The 25491-nt window shown below is 49.6% G+C and overlaps 1 protein-coding gene across 1 annotated transcript; it reads left to right on the top strand.

Moving 5' to 3' along the window:
- The first annotated feature begins 18648 nt into the window (after window positions 1–18648).
- Dlx3 (distal-less homeobox 3) lies at window positions 18649–24076 on the top strand. The gene is made up of 3 exons (XM_005321679.4): window positions 18649–19381; window positions 20449–20639; window positions 22314–24076. Exons 1-3 carry the CDS (start codon window positions 19057–19059, stop codon window positions 22659–22661), a joined length of 864 nt encoding a protein of 287 aa, XP_005321736.1. The 5' UTR covers window positions 18649–19056; the 3' UTR covers window positions 22662–24076.
- Window positions 24077–25491: the final 1415 nt, after the last annotated feature.

Genomic DNA, 25491 nt, shown 5'->3' with positions numbered 1-25491 from the left:
CCCTGGGGCCCAGAGCCACACTCCGCCGCTCACCCCACAGAGCAGGAGGGTGGTAAGGGCCACTCGAGTCAGCAGTGAGGTCAGTGGCTTTGATGCAGGGAAATACGCTGGCCCAAGACGGGAGGCATCTCTGTGTGACTTTGGTCATGTCTCTGCCCCTCTGTGGGCCTCAGTTTCCCCAGCTGTATAAGCAGAGGCACCTCTGGGTCTGCTGGTCGGTGGCTCTGCCTCTCCGTACCTGGCTGCCATCCACACCCTTCCCTCCTCCTGCAGGCCGGGATTTCACAGCCACCCCCCACCTTCCGCTCTGTCCTGCTCTTCAGCCTCCAGAGCCAGCCGTACAGCACACAGAGGCAGGAAGGTGGGACCACCGTAGCCTACCCCGGACATCTGTCCTTCCCTCTCTCTTTAGATCAGAGTTCAACTTTTTTTTTTTCCTTTTGCAGTTCTGGGGGTCAGACCAGGGCCTCGCAGCTGCTAGGCAAGTGCTCTATCCCTGAGCTACATCCCAGCCCAGAATTTCACTTTTACTTGGGGCAGAGCTAGAATCTCTGGAGCTCTCAGAGGGGAGGCCATGAGCAACCCTGTGTGACAGCCACAGGTGCAGGGACATCTGCATGGCTCCTCCTCCCCTGCTCCAGTCCCAGTTGAGGTCCTTCATTCACAAAGCCACTCCAAGGGGCCTTGACAGTACCGTAGGTAGAATGTGGTGCCCACCCCAGGGTGCTGTCTCCCAAGGCTCCCGACGCCGCCAGTCTCTGGCAACAGAGCAGTGCTCCATTCAGGCATGTGCGTGTGGGCCCCAAGGCTTGAAGTCTTGCACACAAACAGTTCTACCACCTGTCTAACCACAAGAGCATAAATCCAGGTCTTGGCTGTTATCTTCTTTGTCCCCCTTCCTATCATCAAACAGAATCTCTATGCTTTTTATACATCCGCTCTTCCCAGGTGTTCTGGGGAAACACCTGCCCTTGTCTCCAGAACCAATAGGATGTCTACATGTGTACGAAGAGATTTATTATAAGAAATTGGCTCATAGGATTATGGAGGCTGGCAAGTCCCAAGCTCTGCAGGGCAATTGGCAAGTTGGAGACCCAGGGGACTGATGGTGAGGGTCCATCCCAGCAGCCAGCTGGCTTGACACCCAGGAAAATCCAGTGTTTCCTTTCAAGCCTGAAGACAGGAAAAGCTAATGTCCCTGTTGGAAGGCAGCCAGGCAGGAGGAGACACGCAGCCTGCTTGTTTCATTGGGGCCTTTCCCTGATTGCATGAGGCCCACCTACTTTGGGAAGGACTCTCTGCCCACACAGTCTACTGGTACAAATGCTAATCTCATCCATAAACAGAGAACCCAGAACCGTGTTGGACCAAATATCTGGGGACCTTGTCAAGTTGCCAAGTAAAATTAACCATCAGAGCAACTAAGTCCTTCTGTCTGCCCATCTTCCTGGGGACCAAGGCTGTTGATGGACACCCCATATATCAGCCAGGGTAGGGACCAGGAAGGCTCAGCCTCAAGGGGAAAGGCCCGAGGGAGCCCAGCTAAAGGTAGGTGAGGCTGGGGCTGACCCAAGAGCAGAATGATGTGCGTCAATGTGCTCCCCCACTGGAAAGGGCTTCCGCCACTATTCATAGTGATCATCTACTTATTGCTTTGTCCATGGGGCTGATCATCGTGCCCATATGGGGTGACAGGGAGCACAGGTGGCTGGATTGGAAGATCACCAGGGTAAGAAGGAGGCTGTATTCCAGTCTGCAATCGGCCATGAGCCTGCAAGGGCGAGAGGGTGTCCTAGGAATGGGGTCAGCAAATTCCAGCCCACAAGCTAATCCAGCCCGGGAGCTGCCTTTGTAACTTCAGTTGTATTTATGTGCTGTCGGTGGCTGCTTTCTTGTTGTGACAGAGAACATATGGCTTGCCAGTCCAAATAGCTTGTATCTGGCCCTTTATAAAATGTGCCTACCTCTTCGGCAGTTGGTCCCCTGGTCCATTCATTTAGCCTTTGAAGAACACCTGCAGGATCCCAGGGATCAGCTGGCTGGAGTCAGGGAGACCAGGGACATTATCTCTGCCCTCTTGGCAGGGAGAGTTGGTAAGTAGAGATGGCCTGAAGCCACAGAGGCCTTGCCACAGTAAGCCACATTACTGTGGAGTCCAAGAGCAGGTTCTCAACTAGATGTACCCCTAAAAAGATGAATGAATGGAAGGCTCTGGAAGGCAAGGGGAGCTTGCAGCGGCAGGGTGGTGGGTGGGGAGGAGCTGGGCGGTGCATCCTGGAGCATGTCTTGGTGAAAAGCATCATTTCCAAGGACAAGAAGGCTTTAGCCACCCAAAGAGGGGGACTAGATGCGGGGAGTTGTGTGCTCCTAAGCAGACTCCCCCTGGGCAGAGCTGGGAGTTCAGGGGCTTGAGAAATGTGGTTCAAGTGTCTGGAAGACATTAGGGCACACAGATCTGAACTCAGGGGAAAAGTTTGAGCAAATCTCAGAGCTAAGACTTGCAGTTTCTCTAAGTAGAGAGGTGGTGCAGGGAACATGGGAACCGAGAGCTGAGAACAGAGGCAGGAAAGGACCCCAAGACATTACTGAGCATCTACTATGTGCTTGGCTGCTCGCAAGGTGCAGAGAAGGGAGCAGGAACCAGACATGGCCCCCATCCTTGAGAGCTCACTCTTCAGTCAGCGAGAAACTCGATAGATCATCTCAACATAATACGGTAAGTGATAAAATGGATGTATGTTTGTTTGGCTCCAGGGATTTGGCCAAAAATGATTTAGCGGAAAGCACTTTGGCTCCCTGCCAATGGGTAATGGCCAGCAGAGGATGCTCCTGCTGCACAACATCTGTTCCCTCTTCTGGTAAGGGCTCTGCACCTTCCCTTTAGGGACCTGACTCCGGCTCCCTGGGCCTGTGTTGGAGGGGCTGACTCCCTCCAGCCTCCTTCCCCAACACGGCAACTGCCTGCACAGGACCCAGACTCAGCCACCCTCTTTGAAGATACCAGGAGCTTCAGGGACAAGCCTCCCAGAGACACCAATGAGGCTCAATCCCAGGACAATGTCAGGGGAGGTGCTCTCAGTGCTGAATGGCCCGGAGAGGAAAATGCAAGCACAAGCTGAGGACAGGGACAGCAGACAGATCCCTGAGATCTGGTGACATCCTACCAGGTCTGCAAAGTGAGTCTGCTTGGCCCTGGCAGTAAGTCCCCTAACCCTTGGGTGACCAACTTTTTAGAGAGCGAATTTAAGACACAGCCATTCCAGACAAAAAATAAAGAACATAATAATATCATATATAATATGTATCTTATTACTTTACTATAAAAATAGGTGTTCATTTTGAATTATATATTATTCTATTTTATTTATTTTTTTCTGTTTCAAAAAGGTCATTATTTATTTATTTATTTATTTCTGACTGCCTATAAAAAAACTTTTTGAGGATACATGATTCACTCAGAAACAGATTCTGGCATATTTTCTGGTGATTATAATGATTATGATCTAATTCCTAAGATCACTGTATTAGTTTCCTATTGCCGCTATAACAAATTACTGCCATTTGTGGCTAAAAACAACACTAACTTTTTAGGCTGTTATTTATACATTAGTGCTAATTAATACAGCCAGTTCAACAATTTAACACTGAAAAAAAGAAAAATATACCACTGCTTTTTTTTGGTTTGGTTTGGTTTTATATTTTTGTGGTACTGGGGGTTAAACCCAGGGGCCCTCTACCACTGAGCTACATCTGCAGCCCTTTTTATCTTTTTTTATTTTGAGACAGGGTCTCACTAGGTTTCTTAGGGCCTCGCTAAGTTGCTGAGGCTGACCTCAAACTTGCATTCCTCCTGCCTCAGCCTCCTGAATTGCTGGGATTATAGGCATGTGCCACCACACCCAGCCACGAACATAATTCTTTTAAAAAGGAGAATAATAAGACAAATTAAACAGATATTACTTACATTAAATTTAACTGATAAACAATGCCATGTTTCTTAGCGGTCCATGCCAGGGTAGGACAATTTGACTTTTTCTGTCCTCCGATTTAATGACACATCTCTAAATTGCCCACAGTCCTTAAGACATTTTTTTTTCTTTTTAGGTAGCAGTGAAATGTATAATCCATTTTAATTCAGCCAGTCAAGCGGAAAGTGCCCTGTGAACTGCAGGCCCAGGTTGTACTGATCACTCCTATATTGCACAAAATATTCTCTCAACAAAAACCACTAAGCCAGGCTGTGGTTGTGGCTCAGTGGTAGACAACTTGCCTAGCAAGTGTGAGGCCCTGGGTTCCATCCTCAGCACCACATAAAAATAAATAAGTAAAATAAAGATATTGTGTCCATCTATAACTAAAAAAATTTTTTTTAAAAAAATGAGCCTGGAATACTCAGGATTTAACCTACTAACAATAACAGGTTTTTAGAGTTGTAGAAATTCACTAACAGGGGCTGAGGCTGTAGCTCAGTGGTGGAGTGCTTGCCTAGCATGCACTGATAAACTATTAGGGTCATCTTATAAACTACCAGGTCTAAAATGCCCATAGTTTTAAAATGCATGGGATGCAATTGGATGTACACAGTGGATGTAATCAGAAGTTTAATACTTCTTTTTTTTAAAAAGAGAGAGAGAGAGAGAGAATTTTAATATTTAGTTTTTAGATTTCGGCGGACACAACATCTTTGTTTGTATGTGGTGCTGAGGATGGAACCCAGGCCGCACGCATGCCAGGTGAGCGCGCTACCACTTGAGCCACATCCCCAGCCCTAATGCTTCTTTCTTAGAGAAAATGCTTTTAAAGCACCGAGGTCATTTGAATTTGTGATATTAGATATCATTTTCCTTCCACCTGGAAGATTAATTTCGGATCTCTCAAAGTGCAAGTCTATGGTTATTAGTTGTGTTATCTTTATATCCATCAACTTCATTTTTGAGTTTTTAATGTTCTCAGGTTTTGTTTTCCTTATTTGCACCTCTTTTACAACGTGACCTGAGGCTGGGATGCAGCTCAGTGGCAGGACGCTTGCCTCCCATGCACAAGGCCTTGGGTTCCAAGCCCAGAGTACAAAACAAACAGGCAAACAAAATGTTGATCTGTTGTCTTGGACCTACATGATTTCTGACAAGAAGATGCTAGTTGTGCCATGTAAGTAGAGTGTTGTTTCTTGGGTTCTTTTTAAGATACTTTCTTTGTCACTGTTTTTCAGCAATTTCATTAAATTTTTTCTTGATTCTGCTGTTAAAACTCTTGTACATTGATCTTGCAATGTGGTGACCATGTTGAACTCTGATGAATTCTAATGATTTGTTCATTCTATTGGGTTTTCTTGGATGATATTTATATTGTCTGCAAATAATGATAGTTTTCTCTCTCCCCTTTTAAAACCATGTACTTCTTTCTTTTTATTTGTCGTGTAGCATCTGCCTGTCTATGACTTCCATTTTCACTATGTGAAATGACAGCAGAGACAGTTTCCTGCTCTTTCTTTCATACCACAGGATTGAACCCAGAGGCACTTAACCACTGAGCTACATCCCCAGCCCCATCTCTTTTTTAAAAAAAATATTTTTTTAGTTGTAAACAGACACAATATCTTTATTTTATTTATTTGTTTTTATATGGTGCTGAGGATCAGAACCTAGTGCCTCACACATGCAAGATAAATGTTCTACCAACTGAGTTACAACTACAGCACCCCCAGCCCTTTTTATGATTATTTTAAAACAGGGTCTAAGTTGCTTAGGGCCTCACTAAGTTGCTAAGGCTGGCCTCCAACTTGCGTTCCTCCTGCCTCAGCCTCCTAAACTGCTAGGATGACAGGCGTGCACCATCATGCCTGGTGTGTCCTGCTCTTTCTCAATCTTAACAGTACATGTGTAAAATTTCTCCATTAAGAATAGTTTTGGGGAGGGGCTGGGGATGTGGCTCAAGCGGTAGCGCGCTCACCTGGCATGCGTGCGGCCCGGGTTCGATCCTCAGCACCACATACAAACAAAGATATTGTGTCCGCCGAAAAACTAAAAAAATAAATATTAAAATTCTCTCTCTGTCTCTCTTTTAAAAAAAAGGCCAAAAAAAAAGAGAAAAGAATAGTTTTGGGGAGCTGGAGATGTGGCTCAGTGATTGAGCACTTGTTTAGCATGTGTGAGGCACTGGGTTCGATTCTCAGCACTGTATATAAATAAATGAACAAAATAAAGGTCTATCAATATTTAAAAAAAAAAAGAATAGTTTTTGGCACTGGGTGCGGTGGCACATGAGACAAGAGAAAAACAAGTGTGAGGCCAGCCTGAGAAACTTAGTAAGACTTTTTCAAATAAATAAATAAATAAATAAAAAGCTGGGGGTGTAGCTTTAGGGGTAGAGCATCCCTAGGTTCAATCCCCAGCACCAAAGTGGAGGGAAAAGGTATTCAATATTATCTGTCCTTAAAAAAAGAAAAAGAAAAAGTCAGAAGGAATGTATGGGCAGGATACCTGTGGTACGTGCATTAAATGTATGTGACTGAGGAACCAGGTTCAGGAAAGGACAGGAGCCAGGAGAGTTGGGGGACTGTTTGGCAGTCATGGTGGTCCTGTCAAGAAACCACCACTGAAGAGATGGGCTCCATGCTTTTGAACTAAGAAGTTAATAGACCATCTTTAGGAGGGGACTGGGTGACAGACCAATTGAGCCCAGAGAGCAGAATGTGCACCTACCTCCCCCCCACAACACTGGCTTCCCTGTCATTAGCACCTTGCATTAGAGAGACATTGTTACCTGACTTCCCGATGCTGATACAAATGACTATTTCAAAGGCCATGGCTGGGGGTCACGCTCACTCTTTGTACGGTGCAACTCCATGGATTTTGACAAATAGATAATTTCAGGAATCTGACATTACAGTGTACATAGGATAATTCCACTGCCCTAAAAATTCCATGTTCTGCTCACACAGCCCTGCCCCTGAACTTTTGGGAACCCTGATTTTTTTTTTCCTTTTTCAGAGAGTCCAATAGTTGGAATCCACGTGGCATGTTGGCTTCTTTCACTTTGCAACGTGTACCTCAGGTTATTCTGTGTCTCCTTGTGTCTTGAGGGTTCATTTCTTTTATCCCTGAGCAACGTTTCCTTGTATTCCGGTGTCCCCATTTATCTATTCACTCACCAGGGGATGTCTTGGTTGCTCCTAGATGTGACAATCGTGAATAAATCTTCTATACATATCCACGTGGGTTTTTTTTTCTGTGTGGATATAGGTTTCCATTTATTTGGGTAAAAGCCTAGGGGAGTGAGTGCTAGAGAGTATGGGAAGGCCAGGTTTAACTTTGTAACAAATTTCCAAATTGTCTTCGGAAGGGCCTGTCCTATTTTGCAATCCCACAACAATGAGGGATTGTTCATATTGTTCCACAACCTTCTCCGGTATTTGGTATCGTTGGTATTTTGAATTTTAGTCACTCCAATGGGTGTTCATTTGTTGGGTATTGAATCCAGGGGTGCTTAACCACTGGGTCATATCCCCAGCCCTATTTTATATTTTATTTAGAGTCAGGGTCTCGCATTAGCGAGACATTGTTACATGACTTCCGCGGATGCTGATACAAATTACTGTCAACCAAAGGCCATGGCTGAGGGTGCTTAGAGCCTCCATAAGTTGCTGAGGCTGGCTTTGAACCTGCGATCCTCCTGCTTCAGCTTTCTGCTTACAGGCGTGTGCCACTGTGCGGGATCATTGTCCCTTTCAAAATTATGTTATTTATAGGCACGGTGGCGCACACTTGTAATACCAGCAGCTCAGGAGGCTAAGGCAGGAGAATTTTGAAGTCAAAGCCAGTCTCAGCAATGGCGAGGCACTAAGCAACTCAGTGAGACCCTGTCTCTAAATAAAATACAAAATAGGGCTGGGGATGTAGCTCAGTGGCTGAGTGCCCCTGAGTTCAATCCTGGTACGAAAGGAAAAAAAAAATAGGTTGCTTGTTTTCTTATTGTGGAGCTTAAAGGTTTTTGCAATTGTGGATACAAGCCCTTCATCAAATATGTATTTTGCAAATATTTTATTCGGGGAGTAAAAGAACATGTATATTTTATCCCAGTCTGTGGCTTGTCTCTTCATTCTCTTGAGAGCATCTCACAGAGCAGGTTCTCCCTTTTGGGAAATGCATTTTGTGTCTGGAGAGTGGAATCTCTCTGCTTCAGATCATCATTTGAGCTGCTTCCCTCCACTACACTCTTCCACCATGATGTTCTGCCTCACCTTGAGCCCCAAGGAATGGAGCCAGCCTTCGATGTTCTAGGACCTCTGAAACCGTGAGCCCTCAAATTAACTTTTCATCCCCTCTAACTATTCTCCTTTAGGCACAGCTGACAAAAACGTAAGTCTGACTTCTTTTTTCCCCCTTTTAGGTACCATGCTTTCGGTGTCATATCTAAGAACCCATTGCCAAACTCAAGGTCATCTCAGTGTTCTCCCAGGCCCTCTACTAAGGTTTTATAGTTTTGCATTTTGCATTTAGCACTATGATCCACTTGGAGTTAATATTTGTGACAGGTGTCGGAGCTGGTACCGGATTCATTTTTTCTATGTGATGTCCAGCTATTCCATTACCCTTTGTTGAAGAAAAAAAATCTTCCCTTTCTCCATTGAACTGCCTTTGTTCCTTTATCAGAGCTCAGTTGGCTGCCCTGTGTGGTTATTTCTGGGTTTCCTATTCTATTCCTATGATACCTTTGTCTGTTCTTTCACCATACCACTGTGTTGGTTGGTGAAGCTTTGTAGCAAATCTTGAAGTTGGGCAGTAGCTGTCCTCAGCCATTTTTCTTTCTTTAGTATTGCTGGTTATTTGGGATCTTTTTCCTTCACATATCAATTTTAGGATCAGTTCACCAATACCCACACACCAACTTTCTGGAATTTTGATTGGAATTGCATTGAATCCATAGATCAAACTGGGAAGAAATGACATCTGAATAATGATGTGAATCTTTCTTTCTTTGAGCTTGGAATATCTTCTCATTTATTTAGACTTTTAATTGTATTTCATCAGAATTTGACTCACAAATATTTTACACATTTTGCCAGAGTTACGTGTAAAATTTTTTTTTGGTACTAATGTAAATGGTATTCCAAGCAAGGTGTGGCAGCACACACTTATAATTCCAGCCACTCTGAATGCTGAGGCTGATGGATGGTGTGTTCAAAACCATATGGGAGCTGGGCCTTGTAGCATACCTGTAATCTCAGAAACTTAGGAGGCTGAGGAAGGAGGATCACAAATTGGAGGCCAGCCTCAGTAACTTAGCAAGGCCCTAGTAAGATGATGTCTCAAAATTTAAAAAATAGAAAGGCATGGGGATATAGCTCAATAGTAAAGCACCTCTGGGCTAAATTCCTCATACTAACAACAGAATAGACTGGGCAGCACAGTGAAACCCTTATCTTAAGGAACAAAAAATAAAAATTATAAATTTTAAATTCCAATTGCTCATTGGTATACAGCAAAAGGATTGACTTTCGTATATTAGCCTTGTATCCTGAAAATTTATTAGTTCCACATAGCTCTTGTTTATTCTCTGGGATTTTTCTTTCAGTGTGTGTCTGTGTGTGTGTGTGTGTGTGTGTGTGTGTGAGTGTGTGTATGTGTGTGTTACTGGGGATTGAACCCAGGAGCATTCTCCCTCTGAGCTATATCCCCAGCCCTTTATTATTATTATTTTATTTCATTTTGAGACAGGGTCTCACTTAAGTTGCCCAGGTGGGCCACAAATTGTGATCCTCCTGTCTTAGCCTCCTGAGTTGCTGGGATTACAGGACTGCCACACCATGCTTGCCTGGATACTTAGTATCTTGAGGGTCACTGACTTTCTCTTATACACAGTGGGAGATAGCGTAAATTAGTGCTAATCTGTAGGAAGCTACTTTCTTGCATACATATGAGGATTAAGTGTTGGTAGCTTCACAGTTAAGCCGCCTTTTTAGCCAACCCCTCACCTGAAGCTGTTCCCCCTCTAAAACTTTAAATTCCAACCTCCTGCCCTCCGACCCTAAGAGCACTCCTGCTACCAGCCCCCTCTGCCCGCCACCTCAGCAGGACATCAGGACATCCAGCCTAGTCCTCTCCCTCATGGTTCAGAAGCCCCTCTTCACTTCCTTCCTGGTTCAGCTTAAACACCCCCACCCCCACCTCCACCCCAACCCACTGGAATAGCTGCTGCCAGCCTCCGCTGCTCCCCTGGTGGACTCCACAGCCCACTGCAGGCTGCTGAGCACCTAGGGTGCACCCTGCCATGCCCCTCCCCTGAGGTCCCTAAAACCTCATGGGCTCTCACCCCGTGTCCTGGCCTCCCCGTCAATCCTCCTGTGTCCCCTGCTCAGACCTCTCTCTTGTCCGCATGGCAGCAGCTACACTGGCTTGTTCTTGTCCCTCCCAGCCTCTGGTCCCACCATGTCCCTATTCTCAGCTATTAACTTCCTGGGTTCAAGGGTGGTGGGTTTTTTGGGTTTGTTTTTTTTTTTGTACCCAGGATTAAACCCAAGGGCACTCAACCACTCAGCCATATCCCCAGCCCAGCATTCCCCCCTCCTCTTTTGTACTTTATTTAGAGACAAGATCTCTCTGAGTTGCTTAGGTCCTCGCTAAATTGCTGAGGCTGGCTTTGAACTCGCGATCCTCCTGCCTCAGCCTCCTGAGCCACTGGGATTACAGGTCAGCACCACCACGCTCCGCTGAGTTCAAGTTTTGAATTCACCATTGACATGTCCACTCTCTGTGCCCCGATTCCCCCTCTACTGAAAGGTAGAAATGAGAGCACCCAACTCGTAGGGTGGTTCAAAGCGTGAGTGAACTCCCACCTGTAGGATACTTCCAACAGGGCCTGGCGCTCAGGACACCTGGTTTCATCTTCCCTCTTGACTCCAGGGAAGAAATCCTCTGCTGTCGGGTCAGCCCCTATGGTGGGGTTCCAGATCCTTCCCTCCCAACTACCTACTCAGGGAAGGCAATCTGGATCAGCCCCTCTCCCGCTGCAGTAACTGACACCTAAACAGCTTGCTCCCATTTAAAACGTGTACACACACACACACACACACACACACACACACACACACACACACAAGCTGCTTCTCGCCAGATTCTCTCCAGCTACCGCCTCCACCTCCCTCCTGCCTTTTGCAGCCACCAGGATGGAGCTACCAGGACGAGCTGCCTGAACCCCATTTCCGCCCCTCCACTTGCCCCTCAGCGGGCTGTAAACAGCCTCCCAGTTGCCCCCTCCCTCGCATCACCAACCTCTTCCCTGAGACGTCAGCCAGTAGTTACATTTCAGTCCTCATCCTGTCCCAAGCAGACCACAAGCCATGCAGGATTTGACCTTGCAGACTGTGCCCCAATCCATGCGCCCTACCACGCACAGCCACCTCCCTCTCTATTGCCATCGGCTCTAACCACTCTCAGCTATTGCCTGGGACCCTCCTTGGCCCTGTGTTCTCTCCCTGCCTCTCTGGGCCCCCTCACCGCGCCTGTGGATCCACTTACTGCAGGAAGCCAAAGACTCAACTTGCATCTCCAATTCCAGCTTCTCCCCCAGGGCCCGACACATTTTTTCCTCGCGCATGACAGTTGTACATACTGATGGGATTTGTCGTTACCTATCCCTACACGTGCACAATACACAGTGCAACAGTGAAACTCGCAACGTCACTCACCAGCACTCCCCCCACTCCCCGTCCCTCACCTCTTGATCCCTTTTCTCTACTCATCTCCCTTTGATTTTCACAAGATCCACCCCCATCTTTCTTTTTCTTGTTCCTCTCTAGCTGATGCTTAGGAGAGAAAACATAGGACCCTTGACTTTCTGAGTTAGACTTATTTTGCTTAATGTAATGGTCTCCAGTTCCATCCATTTTCCTTCAAATGACATCATTTCATTTTTGTTTATGGATGAATAAAATTCCATTGTGTGTGTGTGTGTGTGTGTGTGTGTATATCACATTTTCTTTATACATTCATCCTTTGATGGACACCTAGGCTGGTTCCATAGTTTGGCTGTTGTGAATTGTGCTGCTATAAACATGGGTACGTGTGGATCACTGAAGTAAGATGATTTTAATTCTTCAAGACAAATACCGAGGAGTGGTATAGCTGGGTCATTTGGTGGTCCATGTCTAGTCTTTTAAGGAACCTCTATACTGATTTCCATAGTGGCTATACTAATTTACAGTCCCACCAACAGTGTAAAAGTGTCCCTTTTTCTCCACGTCCTCTCCAGCATTTATTATTATTTGTATTCTTCTTTTGGGGGGTGGGTACTAGGGATTGAACTCAGGGGCACTCAACCACTGAGCCACATCCCCAGCCCTATTTTGTATTTTATTTAGAGACAGGGTCTCACTGACTTGCTTAGTACCTCACTTTTGCTGAGGCTGGCTTTGAACTCAACGATCCTCCTGCCCTGGCCTCCTGAGCTGCTGGGATTACAGGTATGTGCCACTATTAGTTTTTAGGGGCTGGGGCCATGGCTCAGTGGCAGAGTGCTTGCCTAGCATGTATGAAGCATGGGTTCCATTCTCAGCACCACATATCAATAAATAAAAATAAAGGTCCGTTGACAACTAAAAAAAAGTTTTAAAAAAACCTTCAAAATCTCTATATATTAGTTTTAGGTGGACACAACATCTTTATTTATTTTTTTATATATGTATTTTTTAGTTTTTTTTTTTATGGCGAACACAATATCTTTGTTTGTATGTGGTGCTGAGGATTACATTCCGGCCACATGCATGCCAGGCGAGCGCGCCACCGTTTGAGCCACATCCCCAGCCCGAACATCTTTATTTTTAATGTGATGCTGAGGATCAAACCCCGTGCCTCATGCATGCTAGGCGAGCGCTCTACCACTGAGCCACAACCCCAGCCCCTATTATTTGTATACTTGATGACTGCTATTCTGACTGGTGTGAGATGAAATTTCAGTGTTTCAATTGCCCTAATTGCTAATGATGTTGAGCATATTTTCATATTTTGTTGACTATTTGTATTCTTTTGAGAAGTGTCTGTTTAATTCATTTGCCCACTTATTAATTGAGAATTTTGATTTTTTAGTGTAAAGTTTTTTTGTGTTCTTTATATATCCTAGATATTAATCCTCTGTCAGAAGAGTAGCTATCAAAGATTTTCTCCCATCCCATAGGTTCTTTCTTCACTCTCCTATTGTTTCCCTTTGCTGTGTAGAAGCTTTTTAAAAATCTTCTTTGTTTGTTTGTTTTTTATGCGTTGATGGGGATTGAACCCAGGGCTTCATACATGCTAGGCAACTGCTTTACCTCTAAGCTATCTCTCCAATCCTGTGCAGAAGCTTTTTAATTTGATGCCATCCCATTTATAAACCCTTGGCATGATTTCCTGAACTTTAGGGGTCCTATAGAGAAAGTCATTGCATATGCCTATATGCTGGGGAAAAAACCTAAGTTTTTCCCCCCCCTAGGAGTTGCATAGTTTCTGGTCTAATCATTTCCAGCTTATTTACAGATTTTTCAGATCTGTGTAGCCTGTAGCCAACTCCTGCTGGACAGCTCTTCCTAGGTGTCTGTCTCAAAGATGCTCCAACTCAACATGATTCACAATTAAACTAATAAAGCAACCATTTTAGAGAACTATTGGCAGTACCTCCGAAAGCTGATTATACATACACTCCATGGCTCACATCCACCTTTAGGCAGTTAACAGCAGCATGATACACACGTGTACCAAAAGATACGTAGAAGAATAATCAGAGCCGTACCATTCAGGATCATTCCAAACTGGAAATGACTCACATGCCCATCAACAGCAGGATAGATAAACACATGGTGACAAATTTACATGATAGAACACTCACATGCAGTGGTGAAAATAAACCACCTACAAATATATCCAATAACATGGATAAATCTTACAACCAAATGTTGAGCCAAAGAAGCCAGATACATGGCTAGGGTGCAGTTCAGTGGTAGACATGTGCTTATTATGTGCAAGGTCCTGGGCTTGATCTCCAGAGCACTCCCCCCCCCAAAAAAAAAGACAGACACAAAAGTACATACTTTTTTTAAATGTATTTTTTAGTTGCAGTTGGACACAATACCTTTATTTCACTTTTTTTTTTTTCATGTGGTGCTAAGGATCAAACCCAGGGTCTCGCACAGACGAGGCAAGTGCTCTACCACTGAGCCACAATCCCAGCCTCCAAAAGTACATACTTACATGAAAGTCAAAATGGTGCAAAATAGACCTACTTTGCTAGGAGAAGGTTAATGTTTACCTTCTGGGGCTTCTAAGTACAGCTAAGGTTTTTCCACCAATGCTCTGCCAGATGCCAGGTACACGGCTATGTTCGATTTGTGCAAATTCATTGATTATGACTTGAGCACATTTTTGCAAGCATGTTATACTCCAATGAAAAGTTAAAAAAAAAAAATTGGACACATCGTCTTTCCCATCATGTATCCTCTCTTTTTAGGGTTCTCTCTTTCAGAGAATAGCCTCAACTTTCCACTCAGTTGTCCAAATCAGAAGTTTGGGTGATATTCTCCTGAACACCCTCCCTACAATCCACACCCAACCCTCTCCCTAGCTCTGTGGTCCCCACCTCCTTGCTCTCTCTCACATCACTGCTCTCCACCACCTGCCTCTTCCTTAACCCAGACCACAGATCCCTCTTGCTTGAATTATACAGTCACCTCCTATATGGGCCCTTAGCCTCCAATCCTGTCACCTGAATGCTCTAATCCCACACTGCAGTCAGAGAGACCCTTCTAAAATGAAAATCTGATCATGTATCTCCCTTAGTTAAAATACTTCAATTGTTTCCCCCAGCCTCTAAATAATCTCCCACTTCTGGCTGCCTGTTCTGAGCTCTGGGCCCTGATCTCTCCTGCTTCACCTTTAGACACCTGTCCCCAGGTGTCTAAAGGTGAAGCGTCACGGAAGCAAGAGCTTTCAAGCCGACTCTTCCAGTGGCTGGGAGCCCCTCCCCCCATACCTCTGCCTTTCCAGGCCAAGTCCCACACATCCTCCAGGTCTCACTTCTGGAGAAGGGTTGGGCCTCACTGGATGGTCACAGAAGTGTGTGCTACCCCTGTCCCAGCACACATCACACAGTATTGAAACTATTCGCCTATGTGTCTACTTTTCCTATTGGAACCCGGGATCCATGGAGGTGGCACCGTGTCTGTCTTGGTCATCACATCCCCTGACACAGTCTGACACAGCATAGAGGCTCCATGACGATTTACTGTGGATGAGGGACTTCGGAAGGATGTCCAGCCTTCAGAGTGCTGGGGTGTATCTCTGAGGGAGTTGGTGAGAAGAAAGTGGGGAGGTCACCCTTAAGCTACAGGAAAGTCCTAGCATTTAGAATCAGAGAATATTAAAGCTAGAAGGGACTTCAAAGGCCATCAAACAATCCACTTTTTTATTTACAAACGAGAAACTCCAGGGAAGGAACACTGGCTGGACAAAGATGGGCAGTCAGAAGGGGTAAGGGAAGCCGGGGGTATTGATGGTGAGATGGAACTGAATAAGTAAATAGATAACATTCCTTCTGTGAGGGATGGCCTTGTCCCCTGCAGGTGGCCCACTTCGGGTCTGCCCAGTGGAGCTGGACACTGCCTCATGATGACCACTAGATGGCGCCAGCTCCCCGGGCAAGGGAGATAGCAAGGCCTGGCCTGTTCACCTTGGGCTTGGTTCCTCCTTTGAGTTCCTCCCCTCAGACAGAGCCAGCCCAGTTCCTGTGGTGGTTCCTAGGCTGCATGATACCTGGGCTCCAGGGACCAGCTTGCTTCAACAGGTACCTTTCTCCGTGCCAAAGCCAGGGTGGGCAGTGGACCTTGTTTTGGACATCAGCCAGTGCTGCCCTCTTTCCCTCCCACCAGCCTCCCAGAGGCACTGGCTGCCCTGCTTCACCCTTCCACCCAGGGCAGGCCTCCAGCCAACACTTGCTCATCTTGTTAGCCCAGGTGAGGTCCAGTGGGTGGCACTGGTCCCACTGCATCCTTCAGTTACCTCTCCCACCCAGCTGTTGGTGGTTCCATTCCGGTTGGTCCCTCAGTAGGCCACTCAGGATGCCCCATTTAGGAAGTCGCTCCTCTTTTGGCCCTGGAGTCTTCTGCCTGGCCCATGCCTCCTACAGACATGGCTCAGCCTCAGCCAGGGGTTTGCCAGAGCAGCACCAAGATGGTTCAGTCCCTCTTTGGTGTCAGAGATTCTCATTTAGACACTCAACAAATATCTACTGAGCACTGTCTTAGGGATCTGGAAGGCAGCAGAGAACAGGAACAGCAGTCCCTGGCATGCAGTGCAATGGGGGACAAGATGTCAGCATGACTTTACCAAATAATTGTTCCTTCAAGTCCCTAATGTTGCAGTTTCAGTCCCTTTCTAGAACTCTTAGAATTTCCTGAATGGGCTGGGCATACCTGTAATTCTGGAGACTCTGGAGATCGAGGCAGGAGGATTGCAAGTTTGAGGCCAACTTCAGCAAATCAGTGAGGCCTTAAGCTGCTTTGGGAGAACTGTCTCAAAGTTAAAAAAAAAAATTAAAAACAGGAGGAGGCTAAGGATGTGGCTCAGTGGTAAACTGCCCCTGGGTTCAATCCCCAGTTCAAAAAAATAAAAATAAAAATAAACACCAGAATTTAGAAATTATCCTCATGCGACCCACCACCACCACCACCTTCAGGCTTCCAGATTTCCAGGGCTGAGCTCATTGACTACTGGGGAGCCACGGGTTGGGTGGGGTCGGAGGCAGAAAGCATGAGGCTTCTGAGTCACCTGTTCTTTCTGCTCTCAGTTGAATGAATGAAATGAACCTGAGACACGGCTTTCCCGACGCTGTCCCTTCCCTGTGGGGAGTTGGGGGCTCCAAGCAGGCCCTGGCTGCCTCTCCCGCTCCCATCCTCCCTCAGAGGGGAGCCCGCCCGCCCAGTGCCCTTCCTGCCCCGAACGCCGCAGGCTCTCTGGGCTCCCTCTTGGCACCAGAACAGAGGGCATCCAGAGCGGGTGGCAACTCGCCCCGCCACGGGCTCAGAGCGGCTGGCGATAGGCGCTGGGGGGACGCGCAGATAGACAGACAGATAGCGCTCCCCGCGCCCGCCCCCGCCCCCACCTTTCCCACGCGGAGGGCGGCCTCCGGGGCGGCCCAGGCCAGGAAGGCACTCGCTCCTGCTCCTGGGACCGCGACCCTCTGTCTCCGCCAACAGCAGCTCTCAAAGTTCTTCCAGCCTCAGCAGAATGCCGGGGCCTCTGGCCTTGGAAAGGGGCACAGGGGCTCTGCACACTTCTCCGTCTACGCAAGAGACCCCTCCCGCGTGCTGGGATAGACACCGGACTTGGGGAGGCGCCAAGCCCAGATGTAACCACGAGGTGGCGCGCTGGCACCGCGTGTCCTCGCTCACACGCGTTGGCCAGGAGAGTGCAGGACATAGACATGGCATGGGGAAGAAGTGGGCAGGAAAAGAAGTGAGATTGGTAGAAGGTCTTCCTCCCTCCAAAGAAAGGTGGGGGTCAGAAGTAGGGGTGGAATGAATAAATGGGCTAGGTGTCTGGAACAGCTAGGATGACCTAGGAACTGGGCTTTGTAGACCAAAGAGGACCAGGCTCTGGGGATCCTCAGGTAGGGAACCCTTCATCCGGAACTCCATGGTGCAAAAGAGATCAATGTAGCATCATGACTTCCCCTATTGGGGACTGGGAAGGTACTGAGAAGTCTATACACATCTGCATGGCAGCTCATTCTCCTTTCCCATGCCCCTACCCCCACCCCTACCCCCCCCACACACTGCCAATCTCTCTCACATACACGCCTGCATTCTCTGAACATCCCTGTACACTGTGGAACACACCCCCAAGCACTCCTGTCCCATACATTTGAACCCTAAAAATGCCTACACTCCTCACTGCTATCCCATACTGCACAAAATCTGTCCCTAGACTTCCTGAAGCACACAGAGAGTCAGCCTGTGTCCTTACTAACCATATGGGGACACCAGGTCCCTTTCTCCTTCCATTCAACCTGTGCTATCCCTGAAATTGTGCACAGGTAGTTTGGGAGATAGCTCTAGCATAACCCCCATCCTCCCCATCAGCCCCTAAATTCACATAGCCTTGCCCCTGTAGGATCCTCCCAAAGCCAAATGATTACTTTTGTAGGCTCAAGGTGCTTTTGCAAGGTGGGTCCCTTCTTCCATACATTTTTTAAAATTACATTTTATGACTGAATGGCTATAAAGATAACATACGAATATAATCAAACATCTTTTTAACCCAAAAGAAGTAATCTTTTTTCCTTCTGATCTTAAGAGAGATTAAAACATTTTCATGGACCTTGAGTCCTTATCACTTCATCAACTGACACTTGCATAGCACGAGCACGCGCGCGCGCGCGCGCGAACACACACACACACACACACACACACACACACAGGATCATCTTGGACCACCTCCTTCCACAAACACCCAATGGTTAAATTCCCCTCCTTCCCCATTGCACCTAAGCCCACCTCCAGCCTAGAAAACAGATGAAGGATACTGGGGGCTCTGCAAAGTCACCCCTTCCCCAGAGTTTATCTGGACTAAGAAGATAGAAGGAGCAACTGTGTGTGTGTGTTTGTGTGTGTGTGTGTGTGTGTATGTGTGCGCGCGCGCGCCTGCGTTTTGGGTAACAACAAAGAATGGGGGGGGGGCGAGCAAGAGAGCGAGAGCGTGTTTTGCCTCCAAGGCAAGACTTGCAGCCAATCAGCGCGCAGGAGCCTCCCTCTGCGACTCCAACATTGAGTCTATAACCGGCTGGCCGGGCGGAGCTGGCAGCATTTGACTCTGGCTTGGGACGCGAAGAGAGGCGCGCAGAGAAAGCCCGACTGACTGGCGATGGTCTGAGCGCCCCTCGGCCACCCCCTCCCCCCGAGACGCGACCCGGCCCTCCCCTCGCCTTGTGGACACACACACACCCAGCCTGGTCTCCTCCGACTTCCCAGAGCTCCTCTCCACTTCGGCGCTCCTCGGCGGAGGCCAGCCCGGGGGAGGTGCGGCGCCCGCCAGCATGAGTGGCTCCTTCGATCGCAAACTCAGCAGCATCCTCACAGATATCTCCAGCTCGCTTAGCTGCCATGCGGGCTCCAAGGACTCGCCCACCCTGCCCGAGTCTTCCGTCACGGACCTGGGCTACTACAGCGCTCCCCAGCACGACTACTACTCAGGCCAGCCTTACGGCCAGACCGTGAACCCCTACACTTACCACCACCAGTTCAATCTCAATGGGCTCGCGGGCACTGGCGCTTACTCGCCCAAGTCGGAATATACCTATGGAACCTCCTACCGGCAATACGGACCGTACCGGGAGCAGCCGCTGCCTGCCCAGGACCCAGGTGAGGACTAGGGGATCGCCGGGAGGGTCGGAGACCCTAGAAGGTTCCCGCGGGAGACAAATGCGGGGGAATGGAAGTTTAAATCTAGACCTGGAGGGTAAAAATTGCACTGCCTGGAGTCAGAGGAGGTGGGCTAGATGACCCCCAGAGGGGCAGACGACCCTCAGTGCCGAGACTGAGCGTTAGAGACGCGGAGCCTGCTATGCGCCGCTGTGTCGCAGTCTCGGGTGAGGATCCGGGTGAGCTGGGAGAACAAGGAGCTCTGGCTTGTCAGGGAAACTCTGAATCGAGGTGATTTCGGGGACACTTCAACAGGCGGCCCTCCCTCAGGTCGTCGAGGACTTGAGGCTAGGCAGCAGGGACTGACTCCAGGGACCCTTCTTTGGTCGTGGGCTGGGGTGACCAGGAGTAGTGGGAGGCTCCTGGCAAAAGACGACAGGAATTAGGGGAAATAGAGACGGAGAAGCAGAGAAGGTGAAAAAGGTGGAGACAGCAAGAAGGAAATGTGGAAAGAAAGAGCGAAAGGACAGAAGAAAGAACAGTGGAAAGGACGAGAGGGAGAAAGTAAAGAAGGAATGAAAAGAAAAAGGAAAGAGGGAAAGGAAAGAAGGAAGTGCATTATTTTTGCAACTTTTTGGAAAACCTAAAACTATTCTAAAATAGAAGATCAAAACGGGGTGGGAGTACGGAAAAAAGCGAGGAGCAGCCGTCGGCCAGGTGGGACTGAAGGGGGCGGCCAGCAGACGGGCGGCAGGATCCTGGAGGCTGGGAGGCGAACTGGGAGGGCTTCGGGAGCGAAGCCGCGGCGGTCCTCGCCCAGGCGGTTGCTATCGTCGGGGCTGGGCTCCCGGGGCCAGGCGCGGAGCTGGGAGCGCCGCGTCGTGGGCGGCCGCCGGTCCGGCTCCGTCGCCGAGGTTCCCTCCCCCGGCGCGGGCGGCAGAGCGCACCTCCCGGAAATCCTGGGACGAGTCGGTGGGCCAGAGGGAACGGCGACCCGCGGGGCTCTGGAGCACGCTAGGGTCTCAGGCCAAAGCTCAACCGTCCCCAACCCGGTGCGTTTCCTGCAGTGTCGGTGAAAGAGGAGCCCGAAGCCGAGGTGCGCATGGTGAACGGGAAGCCCAAGAAGGTCCGAAAGCCGCGCACCATCTACTCCAGCTACCAACTGGCCGCTCTGCAGCGTCGCTTCCAGAAGGCCCAGTACCTGGCGCTGCCCGAGCGCGCAGAACTGGCCGCGCAGCTGGGCCTCACGCAGACACAGGTAGGTACTGGGAGATCCAGGGTCTCTGGACGGGGCAGCATGCGGGATCCCAGGATTCCCGAGCCCCCCCCCCCCCAGCTTGGCTAACAAATAAGAGCTCTCTGCATGCTCGGGGGAAACCCTTGCTGTTGGGACGAGGGACTCCCAAGTTTCAACTTTTGTTGCAATGTTGGGCGTTAGCACATGCTGTGTAAATGTGAATAGTTGTGAACCTGTGCAAATGTGTATATCCCAGAAAGAGATGAGTGCACCCCAGAATCCATAGTTCCCAAGGTCCCCAGCATTGCTGGTCAAGTCTTAGGAGTCCACGTTGTGTTTTTCCTCCATACTAGGCGGCTGCACCAAAGGGTGCGGGCGTGCATGCGTACAGGGTATATGTTTGCACACGTGTCAGGGTCTGCACAAACATGGGAATGCTCACATGAGGAGCGTGATCCTTCAAGAATGTCATTGCATACAAAAATGGAAGACAAGTATGTGACTGCACACCAGTGAGCAATACCAAAATGCATGCTTTTATCAAAACCCCACATTCCTGCCCAGCAACCAAATTCTCTACCCTGCATCTGCCAGGGGTCAAGAGGAGAGGTTCCTGACCAAAGGCAGATGGAGACTGGAAAGTGGAAGCCCCACCGCCATCTTCAGTGTGTCCCTAAAGTCCCCAGCAGCCTGTCACTGCTCAGGGGAGGAGTGGCAGACACCAGGCTCCCTACAGGTGTTGACAGGCGGGCCTTGGTTGTGGCTGGCTGCGTGGGGCCTGGTTCCCCGGGAATCTGGGTCACCCAGTAGAGAAGCTGATTCATTGTTTGTACCAGTCATGGGGTGGGGAGCAGCAGGGGGAGGGGGAGATACCCCAAGGGAAATTTGGGGAATCATGGCTCACCTGCTCCTGAGTTCCCAGGTCCCCCCACTACCCAGCCTGAACCCAAATAACTTCAAGCCTGGATATGTGAATGTGGCTGCTCATGCTGTGGAGTGTTTATCTGGGTGTATCTATGAATGTGTGTAGCTTTATAGTCTGGCTGGTGTGTGTGAGTATAGAAATGCATGTGTGGGTGTATGTTTGTCTCTATGTATCTGGGCACCTTTGTTTATGGGCATCTAAGGTGAATGAAATGCCACAAACTGAACACGTATCTGGCTTGCACCCCCCACAGAAGGACCAGGCAGAAGGTGCCTCTGTCCTAGCTGACGCTCAGCAATTATGGTGGAGCTAGGGGCAAAGCCCCTGTTTCCCTTGCCCCTTCTTCCAGGAAACAAGGAGGACTGCCCATGTCCCCCTCGGGCTTCCTTTTATTGAGTGCTTACTATATACCAGGCTGCTCTAAATGTTCATATGTCCTAACTTATTTGAGCCTCATAATGATCCTATGAGGTAGGAAATTGTGCTGTCGCTCCCATTTTGCAGAGGAAGGTGAGACCAGAGAGGTTAAGCAACTTGCCCAAGGTCACACTTAATGGCAGAATAGAACCTGGGCCAGGCAGTCAAAAGTTCCTGGCCACAATTTTATCACAGATTGGGGGGAAAAAAAAAAGATATTGGATTCTGAGGATGATGGGTTTCACCTGATTTTCTTAGGTACTAGCCTCACCTTCTCTGGGTTGGGTTCTCTGTGGGGTTTTCCTATGGCATTCTGCGAGGCTAACTAGCTACCCCTTTCTTGTCCTGCCCAGGTGAAAATCTGGTTCCAGAACCGTCGATCCAAGTTCAAGAAGCTCTACAAGAATGGGGAGGTGCCCCTCGAGCACAGTCCCAACAACAGCGATTCCATGGCCTGCAACTCACCGCCATCACCAGCCCTCTGGGACACCTCTTCCCACTCAGCTCCAGCCACTGCCCGCAGTCAGCTACCCCCACCGCTCCCATACAGTGCCTCCCCCAGCTACCTGGACGACCCTACCAACTCCTGGTACCATGCACAGAACCTGAGTGGACCCCACTTACAGCAGCAGCCGCCTCAGCCAGCCACCCTGCACCATGCTTCCCCCGGGCCCCCGCCCAACCCTGGGGCTGTGTACTGAACACCCATCTGGCTTGCACCCCCACCGAAGGACCCCCGGGACCAGGCAGAAGGTGCCTCCGTCCTAGCCGACACTCAGGAATCATGGAGGAGCTAGGGGCAAAGCCCCTGTTTCCCCCGCCCCTTCTTCCAGGAAACAAGAACTTCCAGTGAAATTTGCATGGACCAAGGATGTCCCCTGAACTTCCCTCTCCTGCTTAGAACTGGGATACCCCTGCAGATATTGGGGCATGCCGCCCCTGGAGGGACTGTGGTTCCCCTTCTGCTCCTGGAGCCTGGATTGGCTCTAAATGGCTAATCACCGCCACCTTCTAAGACGTAATAGTACTTGTTCCCCAGACTGGAGACCTTGGGCGTGGAGGAGCTGGGAGACCAGGTGTCATGGATCCTAACCCCTGCCAGACCTGGTTTCTCCTCAGCAACCTGGGCCCTCCCTCTCCTGCAAGGCCTTTCTGCCAAAAAAGACATTGGACATCAGGACTGGGCCTCAGGATGGGGACCTGACCTAGCCCCCCACCCTGCACTTCTAGCCCTCGGTTAGGATTTGAGGGTTAAACCAAAGAAACCCCCCCAAGTGAGGGAATCTGAATATCTGGGGCTTTCAGGGGAAGCATGAAAGGAGCCATCTCCCCACTCCAGTGTTGGGAATGGGGGGGTCTCCCCTGTTTTCCCTAAGGACCCATTTCTTCTTCCGTGTACAGGACTTTGCACAACTTCGATTTTAAAAGCTGTTGAAAAATAGGAAAACAAAGGGCATTGTTAACAGATAGGACCAGGTCTCCCCTCGGGTGGGCAGCTACTGTCTGCCTCCGTCCCACCTCACCTCTTCTCCAGTAAGTTGGCAGTTTGGGTGCCAAACTCCAAATCTCCAAGGAGACATACCAGGCAAGACAAGCCCCCAGACACCCCCTTTCCGGTGGCCTTGGAAACAGATTGCTCCCACTGAGCTGGAGAGTGCAGGGTGAGGTATGTGGGAGACAGGAAGGGAAGGGGGATACTCAGTGCCTTAGTGGGGAGGGCTGGCAGGGCCACTGGGTCCCTGGAAGGCTGGTGGCACTACCCCTCCCCAGCCCAGGCGCCCCCCAAAGCTAACTTTCTTATACCCCTGATGTGGTAAAACATGGAGGAAACGGAGAGGTAAAAGACTGTAGCTTTATATATAGTATGTATTTTTTTTTAAGAGCGAGGGAGAAAAGCGGCCCCCTCCCACTGTGGTTTCCTATTTATGTGGCCTTCTCCAACCTCCCTGTGTTCCAAGCTGAGAGAAAGAGGGATGTGGGCTCCGGCTGGATTGGGGTTTTGTGGGAGGTCAGGAGTGAGGAGAGACATGGGGGGTCTCCGAGTCCCACCCCAGGGGCATAGGATTGAAGCCAGCTCCCACCCCACCCCCCAGCCTTCTCATTTCTGCTTTCTTACTGGACCCATCTTTATATATAATGTTAATAAAAAAGAAGAAAATGACCACTGCACTCTTTGAATGGAGGCTGGAAGCAGGCAGCTCCTGTGGGGAGGCCTGGGAGTTGGGGAAAGGGTCTGATGGGAAGGAACCTGGGAGCTAAGAGGCTCCTGGGGGACATGGCCCATGGGGAACCCCTGCTAGAGAGCTGGGCCAGGCCGGGCCCCAGGTGGCAGGTGCTCCTAACCTGGTGTCGGCCCCCAGTCTGGATAGGTCAGGGAGGAGGCTGCCAGCTGCGGTCTCCCTGACTCCACTCTGCCTGGTGGCTTGGCGTTCCCTGTCAGCCAGCTGCCCTCCGCCACCACTGCCGCTGCTGCCAGGTCACCTCGGGGCTGCTCTTTGATCTTGAGCTCACACCACGCAGACATGCTTGCACACGCGTGTAAACCCCCTGCCTCCACGCCCAGGCGCTCCCAGCCCCTCGCCTCCTGTCTGTCCCTCCCAGCTTGGGTGAGGGTGGGGCTTCAGGCAGGGGGAACACCACTGCTCCCACAGCTGGCAGGGTCCCTGTCCACTGTGTTGACCTTCTTGGGGAGGCCTCAGGCTGCAGTCAGAATCGCTGCTGCTGACTGCCCGGGCCAGGGCTGCTGCCACCCTCCTCTTCCAGACCCCAATTGGTGGAGGCTTTGGAGATGAGAGCCAGGGTGGCAGGAATGAATGGAGGAGTGTGTGAGTGCCACATCTGGGCAGAGGGGGACAGTATGAACACACACACACACACACACACACACACACACACGTGCTGCCGACCTGCTTCACTGTCTGATACACAAACACACATACCAGGACACACGGTGACATCTCTGTGTTTGTCACACTTGCATGCACTCCCACATGAGGCCAATGGCTCATCTGCAGGCACCGCCATAGACACAAACACACTTGAGACACATTAGCATCACACGAACATAGCAAATCCAAAGCCGTACACCCCGAGAGATCTAGGCACCCCAGAGCACACCGGTGCACAAACACTCAGGTCACCCCGACGTCAGACACACACACACACACACACGCGTGCACGCACAGGAGCACCAAGGCAGAGGCGGCTCCCTGTAATGGAAAGAGTCTTGTTTAGAAAATGGGCAACACCACTCAGCTCAGCCTGGCACTCCCAGGCAGGCCCTCAGTGTCCTCATCTGTCAAATGGGGATAACAATCCCCACCCTGTTGGCCTCTGGGGATCTTGTAAGGTACAAAGCAGAATAAGGATGAGAAGGCAGAAGGAGTGGGTCCCAGGCTTACGGAGGGGACTTGGCTGACTGTCACAGCCCCACAGGGCTGGGTTCTCTGGCAGGCCTCCAGAGCTGGGGGACCTCAGCGCCTACTCCATCCCTCTCCCTCTTGGAAGCAGGCCCTCTCCTCCCCTGACGCC

This window comes from Ictidomys tridecemlineatus, chromosome 3, assembly GCF_052094955.1.
Source record: "Ictidomys tridecemlineatus isolate mIctTri1 chromosome 3, mIctTri1.hap1, whole genome shotgun sequence".
In the NCBI taxonomy this organism is placed as follows: Eukaryota; Metazoa; Chordata; class Mammalia; order Rodentia; family Sciuridae; genus Ictidomys; species Ictidomys tridecemlineatus.
Note: the sequence above shows the minus strand (reverse complement) of the source record. Positions and strands in the feature narration are given on the sequence as shown.